Source organism: Paroedura picta, chromosome 2 (genome assembly GCF_049243985.1).
Source record: "Paroedura picta isolate Pp20150507F chromosome 2, Ppicta_v3.0, whole genome shotgun sequence".
Taxonomy (NCBI): Eukaryota; Metazoa; Chordata; class Lepidosauria; order Squamata; family Gekkonidae; genus Paroedura; species Paroedura picta.
The window spans coordinates 24,069,413-24,096,349 of NC_135370.1; the positions used below are offsets into that span (position 1 = coordinate 24,069,413).

The 26,937-nt window shown below is 47.3% G+C and overlaps 1 protein-coding gene across 4 annotated transcripts in view; it reads left to right on the forward strand.

Annotated features, from left to right (window-relative positions):
* The window catches only part of MFSD6 (major facilitator superfamily domain containing 6), a 48,891-nt gene that overhangs the window by 12,522 nt on the left and 9,432 nt on the right, over window positions 1-26,937 (forward strand). For 3 of the 4 annotated variants that reach the window (XM_077319478.1, XM_077319476.1, XM_077319477.1), the window contains exons 2-5: window positions 1,465-3,097; window positions 14,823-14,920; window positions 26,341-26,502; window positions 26,638-26,736. In XM_077319478.1, coding sequence (XP_077175593.1) covers window positions 1,521-3,097; window positions 14,823-14,920; window positions 26,341-26,502; window positions 26,638-26,736 — 1,936 coding nt within the window. In that variant the 5' untranslated portion in view covers window positions 1,465-1,520. Of the gene's footprint in view, window positions 1-1,464; window positions 3,098-14,506; window positions 14,599-14,822; window positions 14,921-26,340; window positions 26,503-26,637; window positions 26,737-26,937 lie in introns of those variants that run through there. The other variant, XM_077319479.1, reaches the window with a different exon arrangement.

Sequence of the window (26,937 nt, forward strand, 5' to 3'; positions counted from 1 at the left end):
ATATAGCCCTTTTGCCGCTGCTTGGTACTTTGCTTTGACCATGTTTAGTATGAAACAGATTTTAATCTCTTGACCAGGATATGCAGCACAGTATTGATCACATTTGGGGAAGCTTTTTAGGATTTCCTAGGCTTTCTTTCCCTGCTTCCTGGAGGCCATGAGATCTTCTAGTCAGGGGCTGCTTTGAGAAGGGATTGCTTACCTCACAATAGACGCACTTGGTGGATGGGCATATCAGGGTTGCCGGGCCTTGCCCCCTAGCCATTGATTAGTTGGTTGATGGGGGGGGGGGGACTATTGCACAGGAAGTGATGTCATCGCACCAGTGGTGTCCAAACAGTGGTGTTAGGGCAAAAACACTATGGTAGAAGCTGTTTTTACCATAGAGATTTTAAAGTATCAGCTGGATGAAACTGGGGTGATGACATCACTTCCTGTGTGATGTCAGCAACAAGGCCTGGGCCTTTCTCAGAGAAAGTCCCTCTGCCACCCCTGCTGGTTTGCCAGGAAGGATCTGCTCCCTAAAAAGAGATTATTGCTTCTGATTTCTAATATAGGCTGTTCAGGTATTCATTGCCAATCTCTGAATTAGTTCCTCCCGCCCTTGCTTTGCCACTGTGAGCCCTACAATAAGAATCCTGGGAGGGCTACCTTATTCAGGAACAAGTCCCGTTTTGTTCACACACAGGTTATTCTGAGGAAAGAATTGCATCTTGGACAAGATAAGTTGTGGACTTAATTTCCCATCAAGGCTTTCCAGGGAAAGAGGTAGTGGAGGACATCAGTGGTAACAAATCTGACTTTTTCTTGCCTGCTGTAGAATCTGTGGAAGGAAGCGGCTAATAAATCTTTAAGTGCAGAAGATCTTACACAGGAGCAGTACTGTAGAAGATCTTGAACCATCTCTATGAGTGGCAAAAGAAATCTTTACTTTTTTTTTTTTTTTTTTACTATAGTTGAGTTTTGTCCCAAAGTGGATAGCCCAGGCCATTGCCATCTTAGTGGATCTTAGAAGGTAAGCAGGGTTGGCCCTGGTTAGTATTTGGGATGGCAGACCACCAAGGAAGCCCAAGGTCCCTAAGTAAAGGCAGGCAATTGCAAACCACCTTTGCTCTTCTCTTGCCTTTAAAGTCCTACAGGCTCACCAGAAACCAGTTGTGTCTTGAAGGCACACAGTTATTTGTCTCTGAGCTGAATGGCCCAAGCTAGCCCAGTCTTGGAAGCTAAGCAGGGTCGGCCTGGTTGATACTTGAATGGGAGACCACCAAGGAATCTCAGGGTTGCTACACAGAGGTGGGCAATGGCAAGCCACTGGTGAACATCTCTTGCCTTGAAAACCCCGGAGAATGGCTATAAATCAGCTGCGACTTGATGGCCCTTACTACCACCACAGTTCTTTCTCTGTATACCCCCTTGTGTCACTTTAACCAGTTTAACCAGTTTGTTGCTTTTTGTGTTCTGCAGGCTGTTCACAGTAGGCTGGAGACCCATCTGCGTGTCTCTCATGCCCATGGTAAGCCATGGCCACCGACGATAAAGTAGCCATCTTAACCGATGATGAAGAGGAGCAAAAGAGGAAATATGTGCTGGCTGATCCTTTCAACGGGATTTCCAAGGAGCAAGATCTCCAAACCCAAAGTGACACGCCGTCAACAGAGACCACCACCACCACCATTCCTGATGAGGAGCTGGACTGGCTTGAAAAGCACTGCGTCAAAGTCAACAATGACCTCTTGGTCTCGAAAGTGTTTTATTTTTTCTTCTACGCCGCTTATGGTTCGCTCTACCCCTTGCTGCCTGTGTATTACAAACAACTGGGCATGACGCCCAGCCAGAGTGGACTCCTGGTGGGCATCAGGTATTTCATCGAGTTCTGCAGCGCCCCCTTCTGGGGAGTGGTGGCAGACCGCTTTAAGAAAGGGAAGGTGGTCCTCCTCTTCTCCCTTTTATGTTGGGTGCTGTTTAATTTGGGGATCGGGTTTGTGAAACCGGCTACCTTAAGGTGCTCACCGAAGTTCCCACCACCAGTGCATCCAACCAACACTAGCCACCCCTTGACGGCAGCCCCACGAAACCTCTCAGTTTCTTCTCCAGTAACCGTGGCTGGGACTACATTACCAAAGAGCAAACAGAAAAGAGACCTGCCGGACCCCTCCAGCTTGCCACGTGTGGACTCAGCTTTACCTGTACTTTCTGAAGCCACACTCCACCTGACTACGCGCAGTGGAGGTTGGGAACTGTCTTTAAAAGATGAAGGGAATGTCATTGCGGACAATGCTACAGAGCCCAACTTGTTGAATGCGGCCGTTACTGTGGGACCTTTGGGAAATACAACCCCCGCTTCAACGTTGCCCGCAGTCACCACCAAGTCAGTGGCTCCAGTTCCAGTCTTTCTTGTCTATGATCATCGGGAGGTGGAGGCTATCTTCCTGCTCATCTTGTTGGTGGTCATAATAGGAGAATTTTTCAGTGCCTCATCGGTTACCATTGTAGACACAGTGACCTTGCAGTACCTTGGCAAACACCGGGACCGCTATGGACTGCAGCGCATGTGGGGCTCTCTAGGATGGGGGCTGGCCATGCTGTCTGTAGGAATTGGGATTGACTCAACCCGTATTGAGGTCTCAGTGGAAGGTCAAGGCTGCAAGGCCCCAGAGTACAAGAATTACAGGATAGTTTTCATTGTCTTTGGAGTGTTGATGACTCTTTCATTGATCGTGGCCACCCAGTTCCGGTTTCACTACAACCACTACAAGCAAGAGGAGGATCAAAGCAACGAGGCAGAGGGCTCCCCAGGGGACAGGAACCCTTCCACAGACTCATCCAACGAGACGACCAGTGATACGAGTCAATCGCAATCTTTTAACTTTTGGCATTTGATCAAGCTGCTCTGCAGCATCCAGTATGGTTCTGTGCTCTTTGTGGCTTGGTTTATGGGCTTTGGGTACGGCTTTGTGTTCACCTTTCTCTACTGGCATCTGGAGGATCTGAACGGCACCACCACCCTGTTTGGCGTCTGCTCTGTCCTGAGTCACATCTCTGAACTGACAGCGTATTTCTTCAGTCATAAATTGATAGAACTGATCGGCCACATCAGGTAAGTAAGCGTTTGAATGGAGCGGTCCAGATTTCTGTGCAAAACAACCATTTGGGAGAACATTTTAAGAAAGGAAATAGAGGGCTGTAGTACAAATGAATTGTTCAGGAAGATGTTTCTTTATAAAAAGAGCTGGAACATAGTTTGTTCCAAGGTTATTTGTACGTTTTATCCTGTTGTTATTGGGCTGGCTTCTTCTACTTTTGCTGCTGTTCTGCTGCTGCCGCCGCTACTTTTTGTTATTTTGATGCTGCTCCTTTTGCTGCAGCTTCTGCTTTCTTTGCTGCTGCTACTTCACAAAACCTATATCCAGCTTTCTGCCCTTAAAAGGGCCACCAAGGTGGCTACCACTTTAAAAGACGCATGATCATATCCTAGTATGAAAACATGGTAATTTAAAAAACATATTTATTTATTTTATTTATTTTATTTATTTTATTTATTTTATTTATTTTATTTATTTTATTTATTTTATTTATTTTATTTATTTTATTTATTTTATTTATTTTATTTATTTTATTTATTTATATGCCGCCCTCCCCGAAGGCTCAGGAAAAGATACAGATAACATATGGAACAGCAGGTGATAGCAGCAATAACATTATAACAACAATAACTATAACATGATAACAGCAGTAACATTAGAGAATGATGGAACTGCAAAAGAGCCTCAACTCAACTCTTACTGGGACCCAGTGGGTTAGGCAGATTAGTAGCAGTTAAAACCATTATTATACAAATATACAAAACGTACATCACTCCAACAACTGTAAAAAAAATAGCTTAAAAACAGACTCAAAATACATACAAAATCTAAAAATGTTGATTGGGAATGAAGGACCGCTGAGGGAAGGCCAAGCAAAGTTTTGACCTTCTGGCAGAAGATGGCAACAGAAGGGGACAGATGAGTCTTCCTACTTCTGACATCCCATTTTCTGTATTGTTTATGCTGCATCCATAGAATCCTAGAATCCTAGAGTGGGAAACGCCCATCCAGGCCCTCTAGTCCCACCCCCTGCTCCATACAAGATCAGCCTAAAGCATCCTTGATAAGGATCTGTCCTGCTGCTGCTTGAAGACTGCCAGTGAGGGAGAGCTCGCCGCCTTAGGCAGCCCATTCCAAGGCTAAACTACTAGGATAGTGAATCCCCCCCCCCCCCCCCGATATCTAGTCAATATCATTGTACACATAGTTTAAATCCATTACTGTGGGTCCTTTCCAGTACCTTTGCCTTGGTTTCTTGTTTTTAGAATCCTATTCCCATTGTCTTATTTTTTTGGTCATAAACTCTGTGATGGTGTTTTATCTGCCTCAAGAAAGCGGCATTTATAATTGTGGCATTTATAAAGTTAATTAAATAAATAGCGGTTGGCAAACATCAGTGTATCACAACATACCTTGAGAGGAGTATTGTACTGCGGTGGTCCCCAACCACCGGGCTGTGGCCCGGTGCTGGGCCACGAAGGCCCTGGCACTGGGCTACGGCTCCCTGCCTCCGCAGGGCCGCGCCGGGGCATGCATGCGTGCCGTGCATGCGCGTTTGCGCCATGCGCGGCCGCAAATGCACGTGCGTGGGGAGTGCCGTGCATGCACATTTGCGGTCGCGCATGGCGCAAACGCGCATGCGTGACCCAGCCGCACATGCATGGCATGTGCGGCCGGGCGATCGCCCTCCCCACCGCTGCCGGTCCGCAGCCTGGAAAAGGTTGCGGACCACTGTTGTACTGAACAAAAGTAATGAAGGAACAGCTGTACGTCTTTGCAAATTTTTAACTTATAAAGTTCTGCCATTTTTTTAAAAAATTAAGTAATCATCTGTCTAAGGAAGCAGATGCCATTTCAGAAACTTTCCGTTGCTAACGGCTGGTGTTTCCTTTCCCGTCCCCAAATCAAATTCATTACAAATGATGTGTTATGACGATAGCTACACCAATCTGCTGGTTACGATAACGTTTGATGAAAACATCGCTTTGAGGCCAGTGCAATAAGAGGATAGGAGGGCAGATAATTCTGGGAGGACAGTTTTCGGTTGGCTCAGGAGGGCTGGGGCTTAGCGGCATAGCATCTGCTTGGCATGCAGAAGGTCTCAGGTTCAATCCCGGTCACTTCCAGCTAATCGGTCATAGGTGATGTGACTGGGGAGCCACTGGCTGCCTGTGTAGACAGTACTGACTTGGATGAACTAAGGGCCTGATTCAGTAGATGGCAGCTACGTAGGTTCATCTTGTTAGTTGATAGGGTCAGACCAACCTCACTAAGGGGTTCAGTTTGGGGCCGAGTCAGAAAGGAGTCAACGGGACAGATAGTCAAACGCAGTTGTGATGGACGGCACTTGGGAAATGAAACTCAGAGTAACAACAGCAGCAGTGATGAGGAGTTAAAAATCCCCTCTAGGCAGTATGAGCCAGGGCAGCCTTTCTCAACTTGTTTATCATTGAGGAACTCCCCCAAACATTCTTCAAGTTTTTAAAAACTCCAGAAGTGACACGATCAGGCAGAATATGGTTGCGAAGCATAGTTGTGCACACGCCCACCCAGGGAGCCTCCCCTTCCTACCCCCTCCAGGCTCAGCACTGGCCATTTTGGGAGGGGAGGGCAGGTAAAGGTAAAGGTATCCCCGGTGCAAGCACCGGGTCATGTCTGACCCTTGGGGTGACGCCCTCCAGCGTTTTCATGGCAGACTCAATACGGGGTGGTTTGCCAGTGCCTTCCCCAGTCATTACCGTTTACTCCCCAGCAAGCAGGGTACTCATTTTACCGACCTCGGAAGGATCGAAGGCTGAGTCAACCTTGAGCCGGCTGCTGGGATTGAACTCCCAGCCTCATGACTGCATGACTGCTGCCTTACCACAGGTAGACATGACCATATATGGTCATATCACCCAATAAATGTTTCACAATTTTTTTTAAAAAAAATATAAAAATTAATTAATTCCCAGTCATTTGGGAAACCCTTTCACCTTCCGGGGCCATCAAGAAACCCTAGGGTTGAGAAAGTCTGAGCCAGGGCACGAGTCCTGTGACTGGACAGCCACAGCTGTGTGAGAGCCAGTTTGGTGTAGTGGTTAGGAGTGCAGACATCTAATCTGGCATGCCAGGTTCGATTCTGCGCTCCCCCACATGCAGCCAACTGGGTGATCTTGGGCTCCCCACGGCACTGATAAAACTGTTCTGACTGAGCAGTGATATCAGCGCTCTCTCAGCCTCACCCACCCCACAGGGTGTCTGTTGTGGGGAGAGGAAAGGGAAGGCGACTGTAAGCCGCTTTGAGCCTCCTTCGGGTAGGGAAAAGCGGCATATAAGAACCAACTCTTCTTCTTCTACTGGCTGTGGGCTGGAGGGAGTTTGAATTCAGTCTCTGGTCAGAGAGAAGGCTGACAAATCCCTAGCTGAGAAACTCCTCTGAGGAGAAACTCTCATGAGAATACTGGTTTCTCGATTAACAGGGCTAATTCACACAGTGTCTGGTGAACTAGGGCAGTCCTTTGGCAGAGAGAATTTGAGCAGATGGGTGTTTGTTCCCAAATTAGGCCGAAGTAGAAAGTGACTCTTTCTAAGGAAAATTGAGTCCAATAGCACCTTTAAGACCAACAAAGATTTGTTCAAGGCGTGAGCTTTCGAGTGCAGGCACTCAGACAAAATGGAACAAGAATCATGAGAGTACAGATATTTAGAAAAGGTAAATAAGTGAGTAAACTGTGTCATAGTCTCCAAATCATGCCATATGATAATTCTTTGCAAAACATCTAATCAGTCCTGAGCTCAGTTGTAGTTCACAAAAACAATGGAGAAATAAAACTGTTCATGTTAGTAATTAATGGCAGGCACTATCCCAGTTGTGAAAAGAAATAATTAAAAGAGGCTAGTTGCTGGCCCCATCCGTCTCCACCCAAGCCTGGAAGCATCCCTGCAAGTGACAAGCTGTGCTGGCAGGTTATCTTGTCCTGAGACCAGAGAGATAGATTCGAAATTACATTACATATTACCAAGATCACATTACAGCCACATTGTCCCAAATAAAATAAAATAAAATAAAAAGAAGAAGGGATCCAGAAAAAAAGTTGTGGTACATGCTCAGATTTCCCACTTTCTAAGAATCAGAGGGAGAGTTCAGGGGAACTCTATAGAAGACAAGATTAAACAAACGTGTTTTGGGTTAAGCACAATGAAAGAAGCCACTTGGTTAAAAAGAAATCTTGGCATCAAAAAGAAAAGTTTGTGAACAACTGAAAAACCTGTTATAAATCTGTGAAACAACTGATTTGTAAAAAAACAAAAGCGATCCCCTCAATTCCAACAAGCCTTTCCTAGGTGTAAATGAAATATTTACTTCCTTTGTTTGGAAAAAAGCCTCAGTGCCATTCTGTCCAAAGGGTTTTAGTGAGACGATGGCTCTGCTCCTTCTCAGTTGCTCCTAGAAGCTGAACAAAACCAGAGACAGAACTGTCAGAATGGGGCCAGGAGTTACATTCTGGAGGGAAAATCTTCCTCATAGAGAGGAAGGGTGTGGAGAGCTATCTGTCATAGCAGTGATGTGTCATGAACACAAATCTGCAAGTGCCCCTGGGACCCAGACTTCCATAGAAACCATCCCGAATGACTATAGTTAATCTTTGATTGACTTCCAATTTTTGGTCTGCTTAAACCCCAGGAGAAGACTTTGGTGTCCAAAAGGGCTGACAGAGCTTGGCCATGAAACATGATATCATATTTTAACAGGTGTCACGGAACCAGCTTGGCAGTTGTGGGTATTGTTTGTTTAAAATATACGTGATGTCGTTTCTGTTCAGTATGTCCGAGCTATGGAGCTACAATGGGGAGCCTGGTATCTTTTCCTATTTCTAGCTAATATAGCTTGGGGGAGAGAAATGCTCGTTTCAAGTGACACCATTGTCTCCAGGGTCTCAGGTGGAAGTCTTTCATTATCACCTACGGCCAGATCCTTTTATCTGGAGATGCCGGGGATTGAACCTGGGGCCTTTTGCAAACTAAACAAGAGGTTCTACCACTAAGTCATAGTCTTTTCCTAAATGCTAACACAACCTAAGGCAAAGAGCTGATTCATGAAGTACATAGGCTTGGGATCTAAAGTTCCCTTGCTGTAGGCAATGTATGGGAAAGGGATGGTTTTGCAGGTTCTTCCACCTCCCCTTTAAAGCAGCCCTTTACGTTGACCTGTGTGGAGTCCTTGGGGGTCCACTGACTCACTGAGACACAATTTAGGGGGGATGTTAGACTGCAAGAGGTGGTTAGAGTATATAAGTTACCCTTTATGCAGCCAGCTCTATTCAAACTGCATGTGATCCAAGCCCTAATTCCTGCACAGAATGAATTGCACTGAATCTGTAGATGGTCCAAGTGCTCCTTCTCTCTAGACGGTCCCCACGTAGGATCATGTCATGTGCATGTGTTGAGAACCTACAGTCCCTAGCACAGAGTTCTCCAATATGGTACCTCCCTTGGCACCCATCAAGCTTTTTCAAAAGTAGGTGGGGCCATTGTAAAGCGGGGTTTATGATTGGCTGCCCTCATTCAGATGAAAAGGTAGCTGTATTGGAGTCTTAACTCTTGAACTTGACAGTCTCTAAGGTGGACTCTGTTGGGATTTCCTTTGTCACTGGGTGGTTCCATTCCCCCTAAAGGATTCCCTTCTCCCCAGGAAGGTCAAGGAGGGAAGTATTCCATCTGCCTCTGAAGAACCCATTAGGAATTTGGCTCCACCTCCCAAGGCAGCCATTTTGGGGTGACTCTCAGCACATCCTTTCAAAATTCCGAAAGTACCCCTGCCTCAGCAGATTCTCCGTTTATATACACATGAAGTTGCCTTATACCTAATCAGACCAGTGGTCCATTGGAGCCCGTATTGTCTACTCAGACAACAGCCACTCTCCAGTGTCTCAGGTAGACAAAGGTCTTTCATGTCACCTACTGCCTGGTGCTTTTAACTGGAGGTGCTGGTGATTGCACCTGGCATGCCAAGCAGATGCTCGACCACTGAGCCACAACCTCTCAGAATGCCAACCAGATGTTCAGCCACTGAGCCACACATGTGGGACTACCGTTGTTCCCACATGAAATGTGGATCCAAGTAGAAATGTTGCCCTTGTGACCTTATTCTGGGCACCGACATGGCTAAAGACCGACATTTAATGCCGTGTCATCTGATGAACAGAAAGCTGAAGGTAAACAAACCGTAGCTGTTTTGGATATACAGGTGTGTGGCTGGCGCCGGAGGGAGCAGACGTGCGCTGCTTGAATGCCACAAGTACTAAAGGAAGTGCTGGAGTGACAAACAGAACAAGCGTGATTTGACAAAGCTGAACCCATTTGGATCCCAGTGCTGTGCCAAAGCTTTTAAATTAAGGCAGCTCCATATTATTGACCTAAATGGTTCTTTAAAACTGGAGTCCATATCTTCATTGAGCTTTTGGGCCTGTTTGGAATGATGACACAGCTTGCTGGAGGCAGGCACAATATGGCTACCACAAAATGGCTGCTGAAGGAGGCGGAGCCAGCTGCAAAATGGCTGAAGCAGCTTACCTACAGTCTGTGAAGATCTCTGTGCTATGGAAGCAGCCGCTGCCAAAGCAACATTTTTAAGAATCTGCACAGTTGATCAAGTCTCCTGTAGGGCAGGGGTAGTCAAACTGCGGCCCTCCAGATGTCCATGGACTACAATTCCCATGAGCCCCTGCCAGCATTCGTTGGCAGGGGCTCATGGGAATCGTAGTCTATGGACATCTGGTGGGCCGCAGTTTGACTACCCCTGCATGTAGAGAAAAAAGCCACACCTGGCCCTACTTAACTTTCTGAAAATACTTGGTGGGCACCAGGAAAGGTGTTGATGGGTGCCATGGTTTAAAATCACCAAGAGGAAAGAGGGTGATTTAGATCACAGGTCCAAGTTGAGTCGTGTGTTTCACGTAGCACACGACAATATATTAAGTTTCTAACTAAATTGAATTTCTGTATAGTTTGAATCCAGGGGCACCTTGAAGACCAACCAAGTTTAATTCTGCGTCTAAGCTTTAGAATGTGTGCACACTTCTTCCGATACCCAAAGAAAAAGTTATCTGAAGAAGTGGGCCTGCACACAAAAGTTTATACCCTGAATGAAACTTGGTTGCTCTTCAGGGTGCCCGTTGATTTAAATTTTGTTCTGTTGCTTCGGATCAACGTGGCTACCCATTCTGTACAATTTAAAGGCACATTTAAAATATTTTAACATTCATTTGTGTTAAATAGATTAAACAGCTTTTTAAATAGATTAAATAGATTTTTAAATAGATTAAACAGCTGTTTTTTTAAAAAATTATACCCCTCCTTTCCTCATGGTTCCTCATGGCAGCTTACAAGAAAACTCATTTTCAAATTTAGCTATTTTGTATATGCAGTATTTGCTGGCATATAAGACTACTTTTCCCCCCTGAAAAACATGCCTCCAAGTGGGGGGGGGGTCGTCCTATACGCCGGGTGCACTTCAGTTGGGATAGACATAGCTGCCCATAGTGGCCCATAGTACTGTAATGTAATGTAACAAACTCTATATTTTGAGTGGAAATGTTGGGGGCCGTCTTATATGCCTAGTCATCTTATACGCCGGCAAATACGGTATTTTTTTAGTTTACACCCCAGCTTTCACACCAGCAGTGACCAAAATCTGCTTGTGTTGTTCTCCTTTCCTTCGTTTTCTCTCCCTGCAAGGCAGGGTTCAGCGGAGAGTGCGTGGCTGGTTCATGGTTGCCCAGCAAGCTGACATGCGAGAGTAGGGTTTTGAACCTGGGCGTCACAGATCTTAGACTGACACTCCAACTCAGGCTTTTTAAACTGCTTTACCCCCTCAAACATTTTTAAGGCTTTGAGAAACCCCAAAAGTGGCATGATCGTGCAGAATATGGTTGGGAAGCACACCCACCCAGGGCCCCTCCCTTCCCACCCCCTCCAGGCCCATGATTGGCCATTTCGGGAGGGGGCGGGTTGTCATGACCAGATATGGTTATGTCACCTGATAAATGTTTATTTTAAAAATATGTTAAAAATTAATTAACTCCCACCCGTTCAGGAAACCCTTCCAGGGCCATCAAGAAACCCCAGGGTTTTCACAAAAGCCTGGTTGAGAAAGCCTGACTTAACCGCTGAATGTTTATCCCTCCTGTCTGGCAAGCCTTTTAAATAATCGTCTTCAGATGAATCTGCATTGAGTGACAACAGTATTTGGGGTGTCTCCTTCAGACAGGCTTTCTTCTCTGTTTACACCCAACAGTGCAGACACCATATCAACGCCAGCTATCGGTTCTATCAAAAGCCAGAAACAAGTAATGAGAACCATGTCCTTCAGGGAGTGCCACGCAGTGACCTCACAAGCCATTTCCTCAGCACACCGTATTGAAGCTGAATTCAGGGAATTGCCTGCAGGCTTTTTCACTTGAGAAGGCCTTTGTCTGACCTGTGTTTGAAACAATCTCCACTAACCAAACTTAAGGCGGCCACAGGTTGGCTTATGTCTTCCAGGGGTCATTGGCCATAATTTTTCAGTCCTTCCTACTCTGTCACACAGCATTCAGCTCCAAATTCTTTATAATAGAATCATGACCGTAGACCCAACAATGTGCTGGCCCTCTGATTGGCCTTCAGGGTGGTGGGTTCTCCCTCCCTGAGGGCCACTCAAAGGAGCTGGCACACAGTCAGGAAGCACCAGAGGTCCTCTGTTTGGCCTTCACTGGGAGGGGGCCCTTCCCAACTGAGGTCCAATCAGAGGCTGTTCCCCACCTCTGCAGGGGCCACATGTCCTGGCAGCTTTGACCATGGGCATCCACTCTTCTGGCTGGCCTCCTTGCCTCTGCGCTCGTCAAGCCTCCACAGCAGCCACCCACCCTTCTGGCCAGCCAATCTGCCTTCATGTGGGACGAGGAGCACTGTGAAGCTCTGCAGCGGCCACCCACCCTTTTGCACAACCTTCTTAACTCTACGTGGAGCAAGGAGTGTCATGGGCTAAGACCACCAATGCTCCTGGGGAGTGGGGAGAGATTTGATTAGATTTTTTAAGTCACTGCTCACCTGAAGGGTCTCCTGACAGCTTACAACAGGGGTAGTCAAACTGCGGCCCTCCAGATGTCCATGGACTACAATTCCCAGAAGCCCCTGCCAGCATTCGCATTGTGGTCCATGGACATCTGCCAGCATTGTGGTCCATGGACATCTGGAGGGCCGCAGTTTGACTACCCCTGGCTTACAACATGAAAACCAATAAAGTAAATACAACATGAAAACAAATACAAAATAGTAATGTTAAAATATTAAATTAACTTATTAACACACGTGGCTATCATCATACTGCTATTCAAACAGGCCAAACGTGGTTAGCCTCCTAAGACCAACAAAGTTTTTTGTGCCCTGTGGAAACTAAACAAGTCTAGCAGGGCATGGATGTCATCCAAGAGTGTCTTCCACAGGACAGGGGGCCACAACTGAGAAGGTCCTTCCCCTGGCAACAGCTAAGCAAGCCTTCCTGTCTTGTATGAAACTATTTAGAATCATAGAAGCATAGAGTTGGAAGGGACCTCCTGGACCATCTAGACCAGGGGTAGTCAAACTGCGGCCCTCCAGATGTCCATGGAATACAATTCCCAGAAGCCCCTGCCAGCATTACAACATGAAAACCAATAAAGTAAATACAACATGAAAACAAATACAAAATAGTAATGTTAAAATATTAAATTAACTTATTAACACACGTGGCTATCATCATACTGCTATTCAAACAGGCCAAACGTGGTTAGCCTCCTAAGACCAACAAAGTTTTTTGTGCCCTGTGGAAACTAAACAAGTCTAGCAGGGCATGGATGTCATCCAAGAGTGTCTTCCACAGGACAGGGGGCCACAACTGAGAAGGTCCTTCCCCTGGCAACAGCTAAGCAAGCCTTCCTGTCTTGTATGAAACTATTTAGAATCATAGAAGCATAGAGTTGGAAGGGACCTCCTGGACCATCTAGACCAGGGGTAGTCAAACTGCGGCCCTCCAGATGTCCATGGAATACAATTCCCAGAAGCCCCTGCCAGCATTACAACATGAAAACCAATAAAGTAAATACAACATGGAAACAAATACAAAATAGTAATGTTAAAATATTAAATTAACTTATTAACACACGTGGCTATCATCATACTGCTATTCAAACAGGCCAAACGTGGTTAGCCCCCTAAGACCAACAAAGTAATTCAAGTTTTGTGTGCCCTGTGGAAACTAAACAAGTCTAGCAGGGCATGGATGTCATCCAAGAGTGTCTTCCACAGGACAGGGGGCCACAACTGAGAAGGTCCTTCCCCTGGCAACAGCTAAGCAAGCCTTCCGGTCTTGTATGAAACTATTTAGAATCATAGAAGCATAGAGTTGGAAGGGACCTCCTGGACCATCTAGACCAGGGGTAGTCAAACTGCAGCCCTCCAGATGTCCATGGAATACAATTCCCAGAAGCCCCTTCCAGCATTCGCTGGCAGGGGTTTCTGGGAATTGTAGTCCATGGACATCTGGAGGGCCGCAGTTTGACTACCCCTGATCTAGACCAACCCCTGCACTATGCAGGACACTCTCAACCCTATCGCTCATCCTGTGTCACCTGCCACCCCCTTGAGCCTTCACAGCATGCACTGGCAGCCTTTTATCAATAGTAACTGCCTGCAGGAAGAAGGGATCCCCAAGAAGAAAATTAAAACGAAGGGACTAACTGAATCTCCAGATGGAGACTTGCAACAAAACCAGAAAAACTCCACACACGCACACACACACACCATGAACTAGCTTGGTTAAATTCAAGTAAGTAGCCATGTCGGTCTGTAGTAGCGCAACAAAATTCAAAACCAAGGGTACCTTTAAGGCCAACAAAGATTTAATCAAGGAAGTGTGCCTGCACATGAAAGCTCACACCTTGAATAAATCTTTGTTGGTCTTAAAGGTGCCAGTAGACCTTAGTCCCCATTTTGGGATTAGCTGTGAATCCAGCTTTAATTATCTGGCAGACTAAAGGTCATGCAAGGATTGGGAGAATGATTCCTGGGCCATTTCCAGCAGTAGCATTTTATTGACAAACCTTGAAGATGTCTCTTTATTAAGTCTTTAAAGGAAGGCTTGCAAAGACTGAAGGCTATAAAAAAGGGTTTAGGGTTTGTTCTTTTAAACTGTAAACTGATCATAAGCTGGCCTCACCTGTTTTTCCTTTTGCTTTGCCAGAAAAGCTGGGAGCAAGGTCATTCCCCTGTTCAACTTTTCTTTCTTTCTTTCTTTCTTTCTTTCTTTCTTTCTTTCTTTCTTTCTTTCTTTCTTTCTTTCTTTCTTTCTTTCTTTCTTTCCTTCTTTCCTTCTTTCTTTCCTTCTTTCTTTCCTTCCTTCCTTCCTTCCTTCCTTCCTTCCTTCCTTCCTTCCTTCCTTCCTTCCTTCCTTCCTTCCTTCCTTCCTATTTCCATTTTCGTCAGTTTTAAAAAGAGCCCAAAAAGAGGACATCTGGTAATCTGATCATATACATTTTAAGTTATTGGCCATCTTGGTGGCTCTTGTGAGGGCAGAAAGTCAGAATATAGATTTTGTAAAAAATAAGAATATTTAAGTTCAGTCATAAAGAACACTGCTAATGAGAACAGCTTTGAGGAAACTGACTTTGTTTGACGGTTTACTGGAATGTACCAAACATGTCAAGGGAGCCATCCTCTTCACTTCTTTTCCTCCTTTAGGGTCCTCTATATTGGCCTGGCCTGCAATACAGCCCGGTATATTTATATCTCCTATCTGGAAAACGCCTGGACAGTTCTCCCGATGGAAGTCCTTCAAGGTAAGGAACGCACCAACCAGAAGCTTGAATGATTCATCTTGTTATCAGAGATAATTCGGCACCCTACTGAAGTAGTTCGGGTGCCCCATTGATCAGTAACCCACAAGCTCCTTTTAGGAAGGTAGCCATCTTGGTTGGTAGTAGAAGAGCTCAATTTGAGTCCAGTCGAGCCTTAAAGACCAAGTTTGTTGTCAGGGCATGAGCTTTCAAGACTCAAAGCTCTGAATATAAGAAGAGCCCTGCTGGATCAGACCGATGGTCCATCTAGCCCAGCATCTTGTCTCAGACAGTGGCCAACCAGTTCCTCTGGAGGGCCAACAAAGGCCAGGAATTCCCCCAGATGTTGCCTCCTGGTTCTGGGACTCACAGGTTTAGTGCCTCTGAGTGTCAACATGACTAGTAGCCATTGAGTTGCCCTCCATGAATCGATCCGATCCCTTTTAAAAGCTGTTTAATCCTGTGGCTATCACTGCACCTTCTGGCAGCGACTTCCACATTTGAGTCCCACGATGTATGAAGTAGTATTTTGTTTTGCTTGTTTTGCTCATCAGCTTCATTGGACGTCCTTGACTTGCAATATTTGGGGAGAGGGAGAAAAAATTGCACTCTGAAATGTTGCTGGGCTCCAACCAAGAGAACTTTACATACATCCTTATGGTGGTTTGCCAGAGTGGAGAACTGTTGAACAGGGGCGGATCCTGCAGCTGATCTCAGATTTTGGGGCTAGGCCTAAGCAAAGGGCGCAGGTGGTGGCACACACCCATTGTCTAAACAAAGAGGCATGGGCCCATGCCCACTGCAAATAAGGCTGGGCCATTGACAGCCTCTGGCAAGGTTCTTTCCAGACGTTCAGCGTCTCGGGCACACTGGCTTCCTGTCTTCCTCCCCTAAGAGGGAGTGGTTGTTTTTTAGCCATTAAAAGAGAATAAATAGTTAGTTACCAATTCAGGAATAACCAGTTCTCCCTGCGATCCCCGGATAGCATTCAGGCAATTTCAAGAGTGCCGATTAGAGGCAAGGAGGTAGGAATGGGCCTGAAGTGGGCAGGAAATGCACAGTCACAGAAGGGAAACTGAGGCAGGCTGGGCTTGAAGGGACAGACAGCTGCTCGTTGAAAACGGGGAGGCTTTGGGAGACGTCCGTCTTCATGTCACCCTCGAGGTAGCGGGAGGAAAAGAATCCGGAGAACTCAGTGTGAAAAGCAACCAAACATCAACATGGAATAAAGTTTATGCAGAGAAGCTTGTGTCTTTTTTTAATTATTATTATCATATTCTGAAAAACCTTGTGAATTCCATTTGGAATTCTTCTTCAGACAATTTTTTTTTTTTTTTTGCCATCTGCCGAGTTCTTGTTATATTTGTAGTAATTGGGGTTTTGATGGGATTGTAATTTGGGGTTTGTTACTGGATTTTTATTGTATGAATTGTTTTTATGTGACCCGCCGTGAGCCGGATTCTGAGAGCGGCAGGCTATAAATCCAATAAATAAATAAATAATGTTGTGAGTTGTTCCCCCAAAGGAATCTTTACCAATAGTGTGCGACATACACAGATCCGCTGCAGCAAGTAAGACTCCCAAGGTGGAAGTCCCAGGCCTAGTCCAGCTCTGTAACCTCTGTGTATCGCTGGCTCTTACATGGCGCTTTTCACAGTTACCCATGGGAACGCCTAGGCGGGCAGGGCTAGTTCTGGGGTTGGAGAGGTCCAGAGCAGAGAGAGCCCCCTTCCCCTCTTCAAACTGGCCCAGAGAGCCAGTTTGGTGTAGTGGTTAGGAGTGCGGACTTCTAATCTGGCATGCCGGGTTCGATTCTGCACTCCCCCACATGCAGCCAGCTGGGTGACCTTGGGTTCGCCACGACACTGATAAGGCTGTTCTGACCGAGCAGTGATATCGGCGCTCTCTCAGCCTCACCCACCCCAAAGGGTGTCTGTTGTGGGGAGAGGAAAGGGAAGGCGATTGTAAGCCGCTTTGAGCCTCCTTTGGGTAGGGAAAAGCGGCATATAAGAGCCAACTCTTCTTCTTCTTCTACCACCACCAGCTGTTTCCACACGGCCTCTTCCCCGCACCATTGCCTGCCCCCCACCCGTTCTTCCTCTGCCAGCTTGTGAGCTCTCCCTCTGCCCTATCTAACCACTGCCTGCATCCCTTTTTCCAGGGGCACCAGGCAGCAAGCACCATTAGCAAATAAGGGAGGGGCTTGGTGAGTCAATAGCCCCAGACTCTGTAGCTGCCCCACCTCAGAATAAGCTGACACCAGCCCTGCCAGAGGAGGTTGGCACAGGGGAAGGCAGATTGAAGCATCAGCAGCATAGTGGTGCAAAGGGAAAGAATCTTTGATTGTAGAACAACCCCTCTTAGTTTTGCCTGCGGCTTCATTGGGGAATTTATTTTCGGATTCTTTTTGGTTAATTTCCATAGATGCAAGAGTGAGCTGTGTGTGATCTTCAATTGTTAAAGATTTGCATTCTCTCTACTATTTGTTTCTTCTTTTTCATTTTGTCTGGGTCCTGCCCCTTTTTTTTCACAGGAAAAGGTGTTCCTTCACATAGCTTTAGAGTCATAAAATCCTAAAGGGGGAAGGGGCCATACAGGCCATCTTGTCCAACCCACTGCTCAGTGCAGGATCAGCCTAAAGCAGCCAGGTTAAGGATCTGTCCAGCTGCTGCTTGGACTGCCAGTGAGGGGGAGCTCCCCACCCCTGAGGCAGCCCATTCAACTGCTGAACTATTTGGATTGTGAAATATTTTTTCCTGATATCTAGCCAATATTGTTCTCCACGTAGTTTAAGCCCAATACTTTGGGCCATTCCGCACCGGGATCCATGTAGCAAATTGTTTGCTGAACAAAAAAACACCATTTTAAATAGTGGAATTTGGCGTAACGCATACCTGCCTTTGTAGTGGAATCTAGTTGCGTTTCTATCGTTTCCCACAGGGTTCCGGTCTCGGCAAAAATCGCTAGAAAGGAAGTGCTATTGCTGAGCTGTGTCCCGCCCCTGGCCGTCAAGCAGCCAATGGGCGGCCGTTATCATGCTCCCAAACAGCCCCTTTCCCTTTAAGGAAGGTTTAAAAAAAAACAACAACACCCGTTGCAACGAATATGCGTTGATTCGTTGCAACGGAGAGACCCATCCAGCTAGCAGGTGTTGTTTGAGCTGCCGTTTCATCGTTGCCACACTCCCCCCGAGTGAAAAAAAAAATCCCCCCCCCTCACGGGCGCGATTTTCGGCCGAAAACAGTGTGAAAAATAAAGTGAAAATAAACCAGCAAACAGGCCTCTGCAATGCTGGTGCTTGGTGACTTTAAACAGAGGGGCTGCAGCCGGGGAAGCCTCACTGGGTAAACGAAGGCTTGCTGGTGTGTTGATCTCTGCTTGCTCGGAGAAAAAAAAATGGCCATTGCTTCGGCGGAAGATCAGAGGAGAGAGCCAGGGGGAGGGACTTTGCAGAAACCGCAACAATGGTAACGCACAGAACTTTCCCGCTAGTGTTGCAGATTGGTTGCAGGAGTGTAGCGCTTTCCGGAGGGTGAATCCACTTTTTGGGATTTCCCTGAAAGTGCTACAACGAAGCGCTTTTTGCGGATCGGTTTCAGGAGTGTTGCAGATTGTCAACGACATTGTGCATAACGGCAAAACTGTAGCGATTTCAATTAGTAATCATTGTGCTATTTTGGACAAATGCGGAACGGCCCTTTGAGTCCTCTCCTCTGCTGCCAACAGGAACTGCTCCCTGCCCTGCTCCAAGGGACAACCTTTGAAATCATTCAAGAGAGCCATCCTGTCCCCTCTCAACCTCCTCTTCTCCAGGACGAACATTCCCAAGTGCCTCAGCCTTTCCTCATAGGGCTTGGTCCCCAGGCCCTGGATCATTCTCATTACTCTCCTCTGAACCCTCTCAATTTTGTCCATGTCCCCTTTGAAGTTGACCTCCAAGCCATTCAGGCTTTCAAGGTCAACTCCATTGCCTTGAACTGGGTTCAGAAGCTATCGTAGGGCACAGTTACACATAGGAAGCATCTAATAATATACAATATGTAGCCAAGGGGGTAGAATAGTTATACAGGCAGATTGGTCAATTTCCCTAAATATAAATGTCTAAATTTTCAATCCACTCAGTTGCAGCTGTGGAGAGTACAAAGAGCTCCACCACATCTCCCTGGAAAGCATGATGCTCGCATTCCTGGGAATGGTGGGAAATACTTTAGCGGGCTGCACCACAGTCACATTCGGGATCTGGCATTTTCACCCCTTTTAAATAACAGGTCTGTCAGCTGCAAACTAAGAGCCGGTGGAGGACAAAAGAGCGATTGCTTGTTGCGGTAATCTGACCCGGGTGTTACGATGATGTGTGTTAAAAGTGGCCAGGCTGGCTTTATTCGGGGACGGTGTTTGGCATCATAAGCATTCACAGCAAACAAAGCTGTGGGTTCCTGAACTTGCTATTCTCCCCCAGCTTTTGCCCTTGGGATTAAAATGTTCCCAGCCACCCGTGGATTGTCGTGACCTATGAGCCACAGACTGACAGCTTGTGCTTCTTCCTGCTAGCCAGGATGCTGGAGGTTTGCACGAGTCACACTTGGTCACTTGGGCATCACGAAAAGCCACGGAAGGAGAAGTGTCCTGTTAGCTGGCTGTCCCTGGGAGGGTGTCAGGCGAGTTATTCCTTGTGGCTCATCCAGAGACAAGCAAGGATTTGTCTTGTGTTTTTCTGCAGCTGGCATTGAGGGCTTCCATTTTGGGACACTTTGTGTTCTAATAAGAATGGCTAGCCCCTTGCATCCGAGGTTGACATTTTCATGTTAAAATAAATCTGAGAGCTTTCCATTAAGTGTTTTGTTCTGGCTTGAGAACAAAAGGGAAGCCATGTTGGACCATCACGCCAATGGCCCATCCAATCCAACACTCTGTGTCAAACAGTGGCCAAAACCAGGTGCCCTCAGGAGGTCCACCAGTGGGTCCACAACTCCAGAAGCCCTCCCACTGTTCCCCTCCCAAGATCCAAGAATACAGAGCATTGGTACCCCAGACATAAGAACACAAGGGAAGCCACGTTGGATCAAGCCAATGGCCCATTCAGTCCAATATTCTGTATCACACAGTGGCCACAGCTCAGGGGCCTACAGGAGGTGGGGCCTACACCAGTGGGGCCAGAACTCCAGAAGCTCTCCCACTGTTCCCTCCCCAAGCACCAAGACTACAGAGTATCATTGCCCCAGACATGTTCATAACAGAAGCCATGTTGGAATAGGCCAATGGCCCATCCAGTCCAACACTCTGCATCAAACAGTGGTCACAATGTAGGTGCCACTAGGAAGTCCACCAGTGGGGCCAGAACTCCAGAAGCCCTCCCCCTGTTGTCCCCCAAGCACCAAGAATACAGAGCATCGCTGCCCCAGACAGTGGTCCCTCTGTGGCTCATGGACCTCTGCTCCAGATGTTTCTGCAATCCCTTCTTGACGCTATCTATGCTCATAGCTGCCACCACTTCCTGCGGCAGTGAACCCCACATGCAAATTCCTCTCTTTCCTGCTTACTTATTGCCCTGGATCAATATTGCAAATCATGCCATTGTTGTGCCGTGACAATCAAGCGGGAATTTTGCCTGCAGGAACCTGTGGAGTTATTTGGTTTTGGGGGTCTGCAGGTGTTTTTGCCTACCAGGATAAATGCAGCTTGGAAAGATGGCATTTTTAGTAGTCAGCAGTGGCTGGACAGAAGGTCAGAAATCTCCCTTCCTTCTAAGCTGGAGGTGTGTGTGTGGGGGGGGGTTCTCCTTTGACCCCAGCCTCCGTGGCCGCGGTTTAAAAAGTATCGTTACTCCTTGTACCTTGGGTGGTTCCACCCACAGAACCAGCTGTTTCCTTTCATCGTCTCCTTCCCTTTATTTCCAGGCACTCCTTGTTCAAGTAGGAAGGATCAGCTAACATCATGGAACATGCACAAATTTCAAATTGGTCCACGCGTCCAGTTTGCAGATGCCCTTGAGAATGGGCTCGTAGGAGGATTTTGCTTTGGTCCTTACCGAACCAATGTACTGCGTCTCTGATGCGGCTGGGGGGGCAGGGTTACCCTACACTTGACCCTGAGTCCATTGGCAAATCCTGCTGGCTTTCTTCTTTGCGACCTGCTGGGTCCCTCTCTCCCACTCCTGCCTCACCGCCAGCTGTTCCACCAGGGCAGGTTTCTGGATTTGTGTGCATGGTCCATTCATTCATTCATTCATTCATTCATTCATTCATTCATTCATTCATTCATTCATTCATATTTAAATACCGCCCTCCCTGAAGGCTTAGGGCAGTTTACATATAACAGTACCTAAAACGATACATGGAACCATTCATTCATTCATTCATTCATTCATTCATTCATTCATTCATTCATTTATTCATTCACATTTATATATCACCCTCCCTGAAGGCTTAGGGCAGTTTACATATTGTAACTAAACGATACATGGAACCAAACGATATCGTAACTAAAACGATACATGGAACCATTCATTCATTCATTCATTCATGCATTCATTCATTCATTCACATTTATATACCGCCCTCCCTGAAGGCTTAGGGCAGTTTACATATCGTAACTAAACGATACATGGAACCAAATGATATCGTAACTAAAATGATACATGGAACCATTCATTCATTCATTCATTCATTCATTCATTCATTCATTCATTCATTTTCTTAGATTTTTATACCACTCTCCCTTACAGCCCAGGGCGGCTTACATGGGAACATTGTGGGGTACATAGAATGTTATACATTAATAACAGTAACAACGATATCAATAACAATTCCAACAGTAAATATATGTTTAGCAGGTGACCATAATTAACTCATTGAACAATGTCAATAGAACAACTTTAACGAAGCCCCTAGGGAGGTCAGAAACGTTCAGATTGTGGAGGGTGTGATTTCCATTGGCTTCCTCCTCTGCCATCCGTCCCCTGTGCCGTCTTCTGCCGGAAGAGCCTGTTTCTTCGGCACGTGGTGGAGAAAGCTTGCCACGCATGAATTAAGGAACTCTGGCCTGTGGCCGTCTGCCTGCTTGCCAGTGGTGTGCAGCGGGGGCGTGATGTATTTGCAGTTTGCATTCCTGCCCATGTGACAAGGACGGTGTGTACTTTTGGCATCATGCGGAGGCTAAGCGAGTTAGCTTTGTGGCCTGACTTGCTCTTCCTCGGGCAATGTGCTTTTCGTCTGTCATTGTGGGATTTATGGGAGAATAGAATCGTGCTCGTGTGTAGGTTAAGAGAGATAAACTCGGATATGGAAGGCTTGAGCTGGAATTCCTGTTTGTGCCATGGAAGCTCTCTGGGTGACCTTGTTGGTCTTAAAGGTGCCACTTTATTAGGTGACCTTGGACTAGTCACACCCTCAGCCTAACCTATCCTGCAGGGTTGTTGTGAGGATAAAATGGAGGACGGGAGAAGGATGTGACCCGCTTTGGGTCCCCATTGCAGAGAAAGGAGGGATGAAAATGAGTGAATGAATTAATTAAATAAACGGTGCAGCCTGATTTCCATGCAAGGGTTGAGAAATAGTCACAGAGAATGACCACTGAGACCCCATTTGTGCAAGTCCTGTGCTCTTCCGTGGTCCTCCATGGCAGGCATAAAAACATAAGATGAGCCCCGCTGGATCAGACCAGTGGTCTACCTAGTCCAGTCTCCTATCTCACACAGTGGCCAACCAGTTCCTCTGGACAGACAACAAGATGCAGAGAGGCCGAGGCAATGCATGTACTAATAAGAGAACACACCATTGAAATTTTTGGCAGGTTTTGGAATAGAGCTAATGGCTGATAAATAGACATCTTGATTCATTTACAGCTCCCACCTTGGAGCTTTTATTGGCTGCTACACATATTTCATATGCATTAAGAACTGGTGCGTGTTAAAACCAGACCTTTGAAGATGGCCCTATAAGGGCCAAAACGTGTCGGTCTAGTGGTTCATATAGTGCAAAGCACACTGTTTATATGTATGTTTTTAATATATTTTGTATATGTTTTTAATTCATAAAGTTTTTTTACATTGTGCACAATAGAACTTATATAATTTAACATGAACACGAACATTCAACCTTTGACGTTCACACAGGGACCAACGAGTTCCTTTGGAAGGCCAACAACAAGGCCAAGTGGCCAAGGCCTTCCTAAGAACATCAGAAGAGCCCTGCTGGATCAGACCAGTGGTCCATCCAGTCCAGCCTCCTGTCTCACCCAGGGGCCAACTAGTTCCTCTGGAGGGCCAACAGCAGGGCAGAGAGGCTGAGGCCTTCCTAAGAACATCAGAAGAGCCCTGCTGGATTAGACCAGTGGCCCATCTAGTCCAGCCTCCTCTCACACAGGGACCAACCAGCTGGTGCTCTGAGCTGGTGCAAAGCCTGCATATGCTCCTTCCCTCCTTCTCAAGGCTGGCCGCTGTGGTCCGAGACATCACAAAACTGGAGGGACATGGCAGAGGTTGCCGCTGCCTGCCATCCTTCCTTGTCTTCTTTGCAAAGGAAGGTAGACCTGGCCAGCCGATGCCACACTTTGAACCCCTGCAAGGGCAGAGGTCTGCCCTCCCTCTTTCCCTCCTGGGGAAAGGCAGTCGGGGTGAGCAGCAGGACCTGGGGGGCAGTGCCGGGATCTGGGGGAGCACTGCTAGCACCTGCTGCTCATCCTGGCAAGCCTCTTTTGATGACCCTGGTGCCGCATGCTCCATGGTGCCCTAGGTCCACCTACCAGGTGTGCCGCCCTGGAACGCCAAGTTAGAAGAAACAGCAATAGAAGTCTTTAGCACCCTCAGCAGTTGCCTGAGGCCGCCTAGTGGCTGGGCTGTCTCTTAACGCGGTCCTAGGAAGAGCTGCAATAGAGCAGTCGAATTCCCATAGTGTAGCCGGGATCACCCACGGCACAGGCTGACTGTTTGCTGTGGCTCTTTGCCAGCATCAAGGGAGAGGCGACCAGGGCTACCTCCCAGGTAGTGAGCTGATCTTGCAAAGGGTGTGGTGCATTGGAAGAGGTTTCACCCAATAAACAGAGTTCCTTCTGTGGCTGGGGCAAAGCATTTTGGGGCTGCCTGCGTCAAAGCCTGGGAAACTCTCATGCAGGCTGCCCAGGGGAAAGCATCTTTGAGCTCTTTAAAAAAAAAAAAAAATCACATTTGAGGATCAATTTTTTGGGAGGCTGGAGCAGAATTGTTCTCTCTTGCCCAGGAGGAACAGACCAGAACCAATGGGATGAAATTAATTCAAGAGAAATTCCATCTAAACATCCGGAAGAAGTTCCTGACAGTCAGAGTGGTTTCTCAGTGGAACAGGCTTCCTCGGGAGGTGGTGGGTTCTCCATATTGGGAAATTTTAAAAAAGAGGCTAGATAGCCATCTGACGGAGAGGCTGATTCTGCGAAGGCTCAAGGAGGTCGCAGGTTACAGTGGGAGAGCGATAGGGATGTGAGCGTCCTGCATAGTGCAAGGGGTTGGACCAGATGACCCAGGAGGTCCCTTCCAACTCTATTATTTTATGATTCTAGAATGGAGCAGAAAAGTGAAATATGTGTTCTAGCCAAAATTGGGTTCGGATTCTCCCGGCCGATGAATCCAAGCACAGCGATTAAGCCTCATGGGGAATTCTGACATACATTAGCCGTAACGATCTTAACATGGATTTCAGCAAGGCTGTGCAATCTTTTATGGCGTTCGAAACTGCTGGAGCATTAATTGCTGATTAACCGGGGAGGGGTGGGAGGAATTCCGACAGGCCAAACAGAGATTGCTTCAGAGGTGACAGAGGATCCTGGAGCTGCTTTTCCCCATGTGCCCAATTTGATGGAAGAGAAACTTAGAGAGGTTTTTCCCCCCTTCTCATTTGTACGTGGAGAAATAATTTTGGGAAGAAGGCACCGTGCCTTGTTTGTTAGCAATCGGAAGTACAGTTGTGATTTCCAAAACTTAGGTCTAAAAGCGAGCAGGACTTTCTGGGCCTGGGTTCCTAACATGCCATCCAGATGACTTATGGCCACCCCATAGGGTAGGGGTGGCCAAACTGTGGCTCTCCAGATGTTTATGGACTACAATTACCATGGGCCCCTGCCGGCACCAGGTCGCATTATCTCCTAGCCTGCCTCACAGGGTTGTTGTGAATATAAAGTGTAGGAGGGGAGAAGAATGTAAGTTGCTTTGGGCTGGGAGAAAGGTGGGGTAGAAATGAGTTAAATAAATAGATTAACTGGATCCAGTAGCATCATGGTAACAGGCAGCTTACACAAGGAACGCTGGCTCTGTTTGCTTAAACTGCCTGTTACCTAAATGACGCTACTGCATTTTACTTCAGTGCAAAGTCAGATAGCTGCAGGTTTTGCCAGCAGGAAGATGTGTTTCAATGAGCCTCTTGTGGCGCAGAGTGGTAAGGCAGCAGAAATGCAGTCTGAATCTCTGCCCATGAGGCTGGGAGTTCGATCCCAGCAGCCGGCTCAAGGTTGACTCAGCCTTCCATCCTTCCGAGGTCGGTAAAATGAGTACCCAGCTTGCTGGGGGGTAAACGGTAATGACTGGGGAAGGCACTGGCAAACCACCCCGTATTGAGTCTGCCATGAAAACGCTGGAGGGCGTCACCCCAAGGGTCAGACATGACCCGGTGCTTGCACAGGGGATACCTTTACCTTTACCTTTAGATGTGTTTCAAGCAAGCATTTAGGAGCCCGGTGGTCAGTCGCGTGCTTCTTAGAAGGCCAGAGAAAAGTCTTATGCTGATGGGCTTGCGTAGAAGACAAGCAGCCATTTTTTGCTTGGGAACAAGGAAGGAACACGTCAAGAGGTGTGTGGGTGGGTGTAGTTGGGACAGGCAAGCTTTTTGCAAAGGGCTTCTTAGGCCCCTGTGTCTGAACAAAAGCGTTGCGCTTCCTAGGGTGTATGTCCAGGGTTCCCCAACCTGGTTGAGCCAGGAGACTTCTTTGGCAGTTTTGACCCGGCATGCTGGACGCAGGTACAAAATGGCCCCCGGGAGAGCCAATCAGAAAACTCTTGGTGTGATAGCCTCCGCTGGCCCCACCCAGGTTCCAGAAACACTTGTTGGTTGGGTTGCCAACCTCCAGGTGGGCCCCGCATTACAACTGATCTCCAGGAAGCAGAGAGCTACTTCCCTGGCCGCTATGGAGGGTGAACCTCTGGAGTTATCCCCTGCTGACAGCCCTCTCTAAACCCCGCCCTCCTCAGGCTCCACCCCTAGAATCTCCAGGTATTTCCCACCCAGGGGTGGCAACCCTACTTGTCAGGTATTGGAAAATATGCCGGGCACCATGTTAGGGACCTTGGTATATATCCTGTCTCAGTAGACATCGTTCCTTGTTAGAAATTGTCTTCATAAAGAGAGCTCCCCTTTAAGAGCCCCTGTCTTGGGATGTTTTAACCTGTCCCTTCTCCACAGGTGTGACTCACGCAGCCATCTGGGCAGCGTGCATCTCCTACCTGAGCGCCGCAGTACCTCCCGAACTGAGAACTTCGGCTCAGGGGATCCTGCAAGGGCTTCACCTGGGCCTGGGCAGAGGATGCGGAGCAATGGTTGGGGGCGTCCTGGTCAACTACTTTGGTAAGAGAAGTGGGCGTGTTTGTGCCCACTGTGGGCATGGCCCTTTTCCCCGCCCACCCACACTGGAGTCTTGTTTATTTCCATCGGGCCTCCTCATGTTTTCAGGCTGGATGCTAAGTCGATTTCTCTCCTCAGGGGCGGCTTCCACGTTCAGAGGGATCGGAATGGCCTGTCTTGTGATCCTCCTCCTTTTCGCTTTAATCCAGTGGCTGGCAGTGCCCGATGAGCAAGAAGGTAAAACAACCACGGTTACTGTCATCCTGGCCCCCTACCAACTAGACTCCCGTGGGCCTCTTTGTGAAGCTCCTCTGGATCTGTCCTTGATGTGGAATGTGCCTGTCAAGATGCTCATTGATTGATTTGCCTAATTTATTTGCCTACCTAAGACCCAAAGGAGAAATGTGTGTGTGTTGTATGTGTGACCCAGGCCAGTCC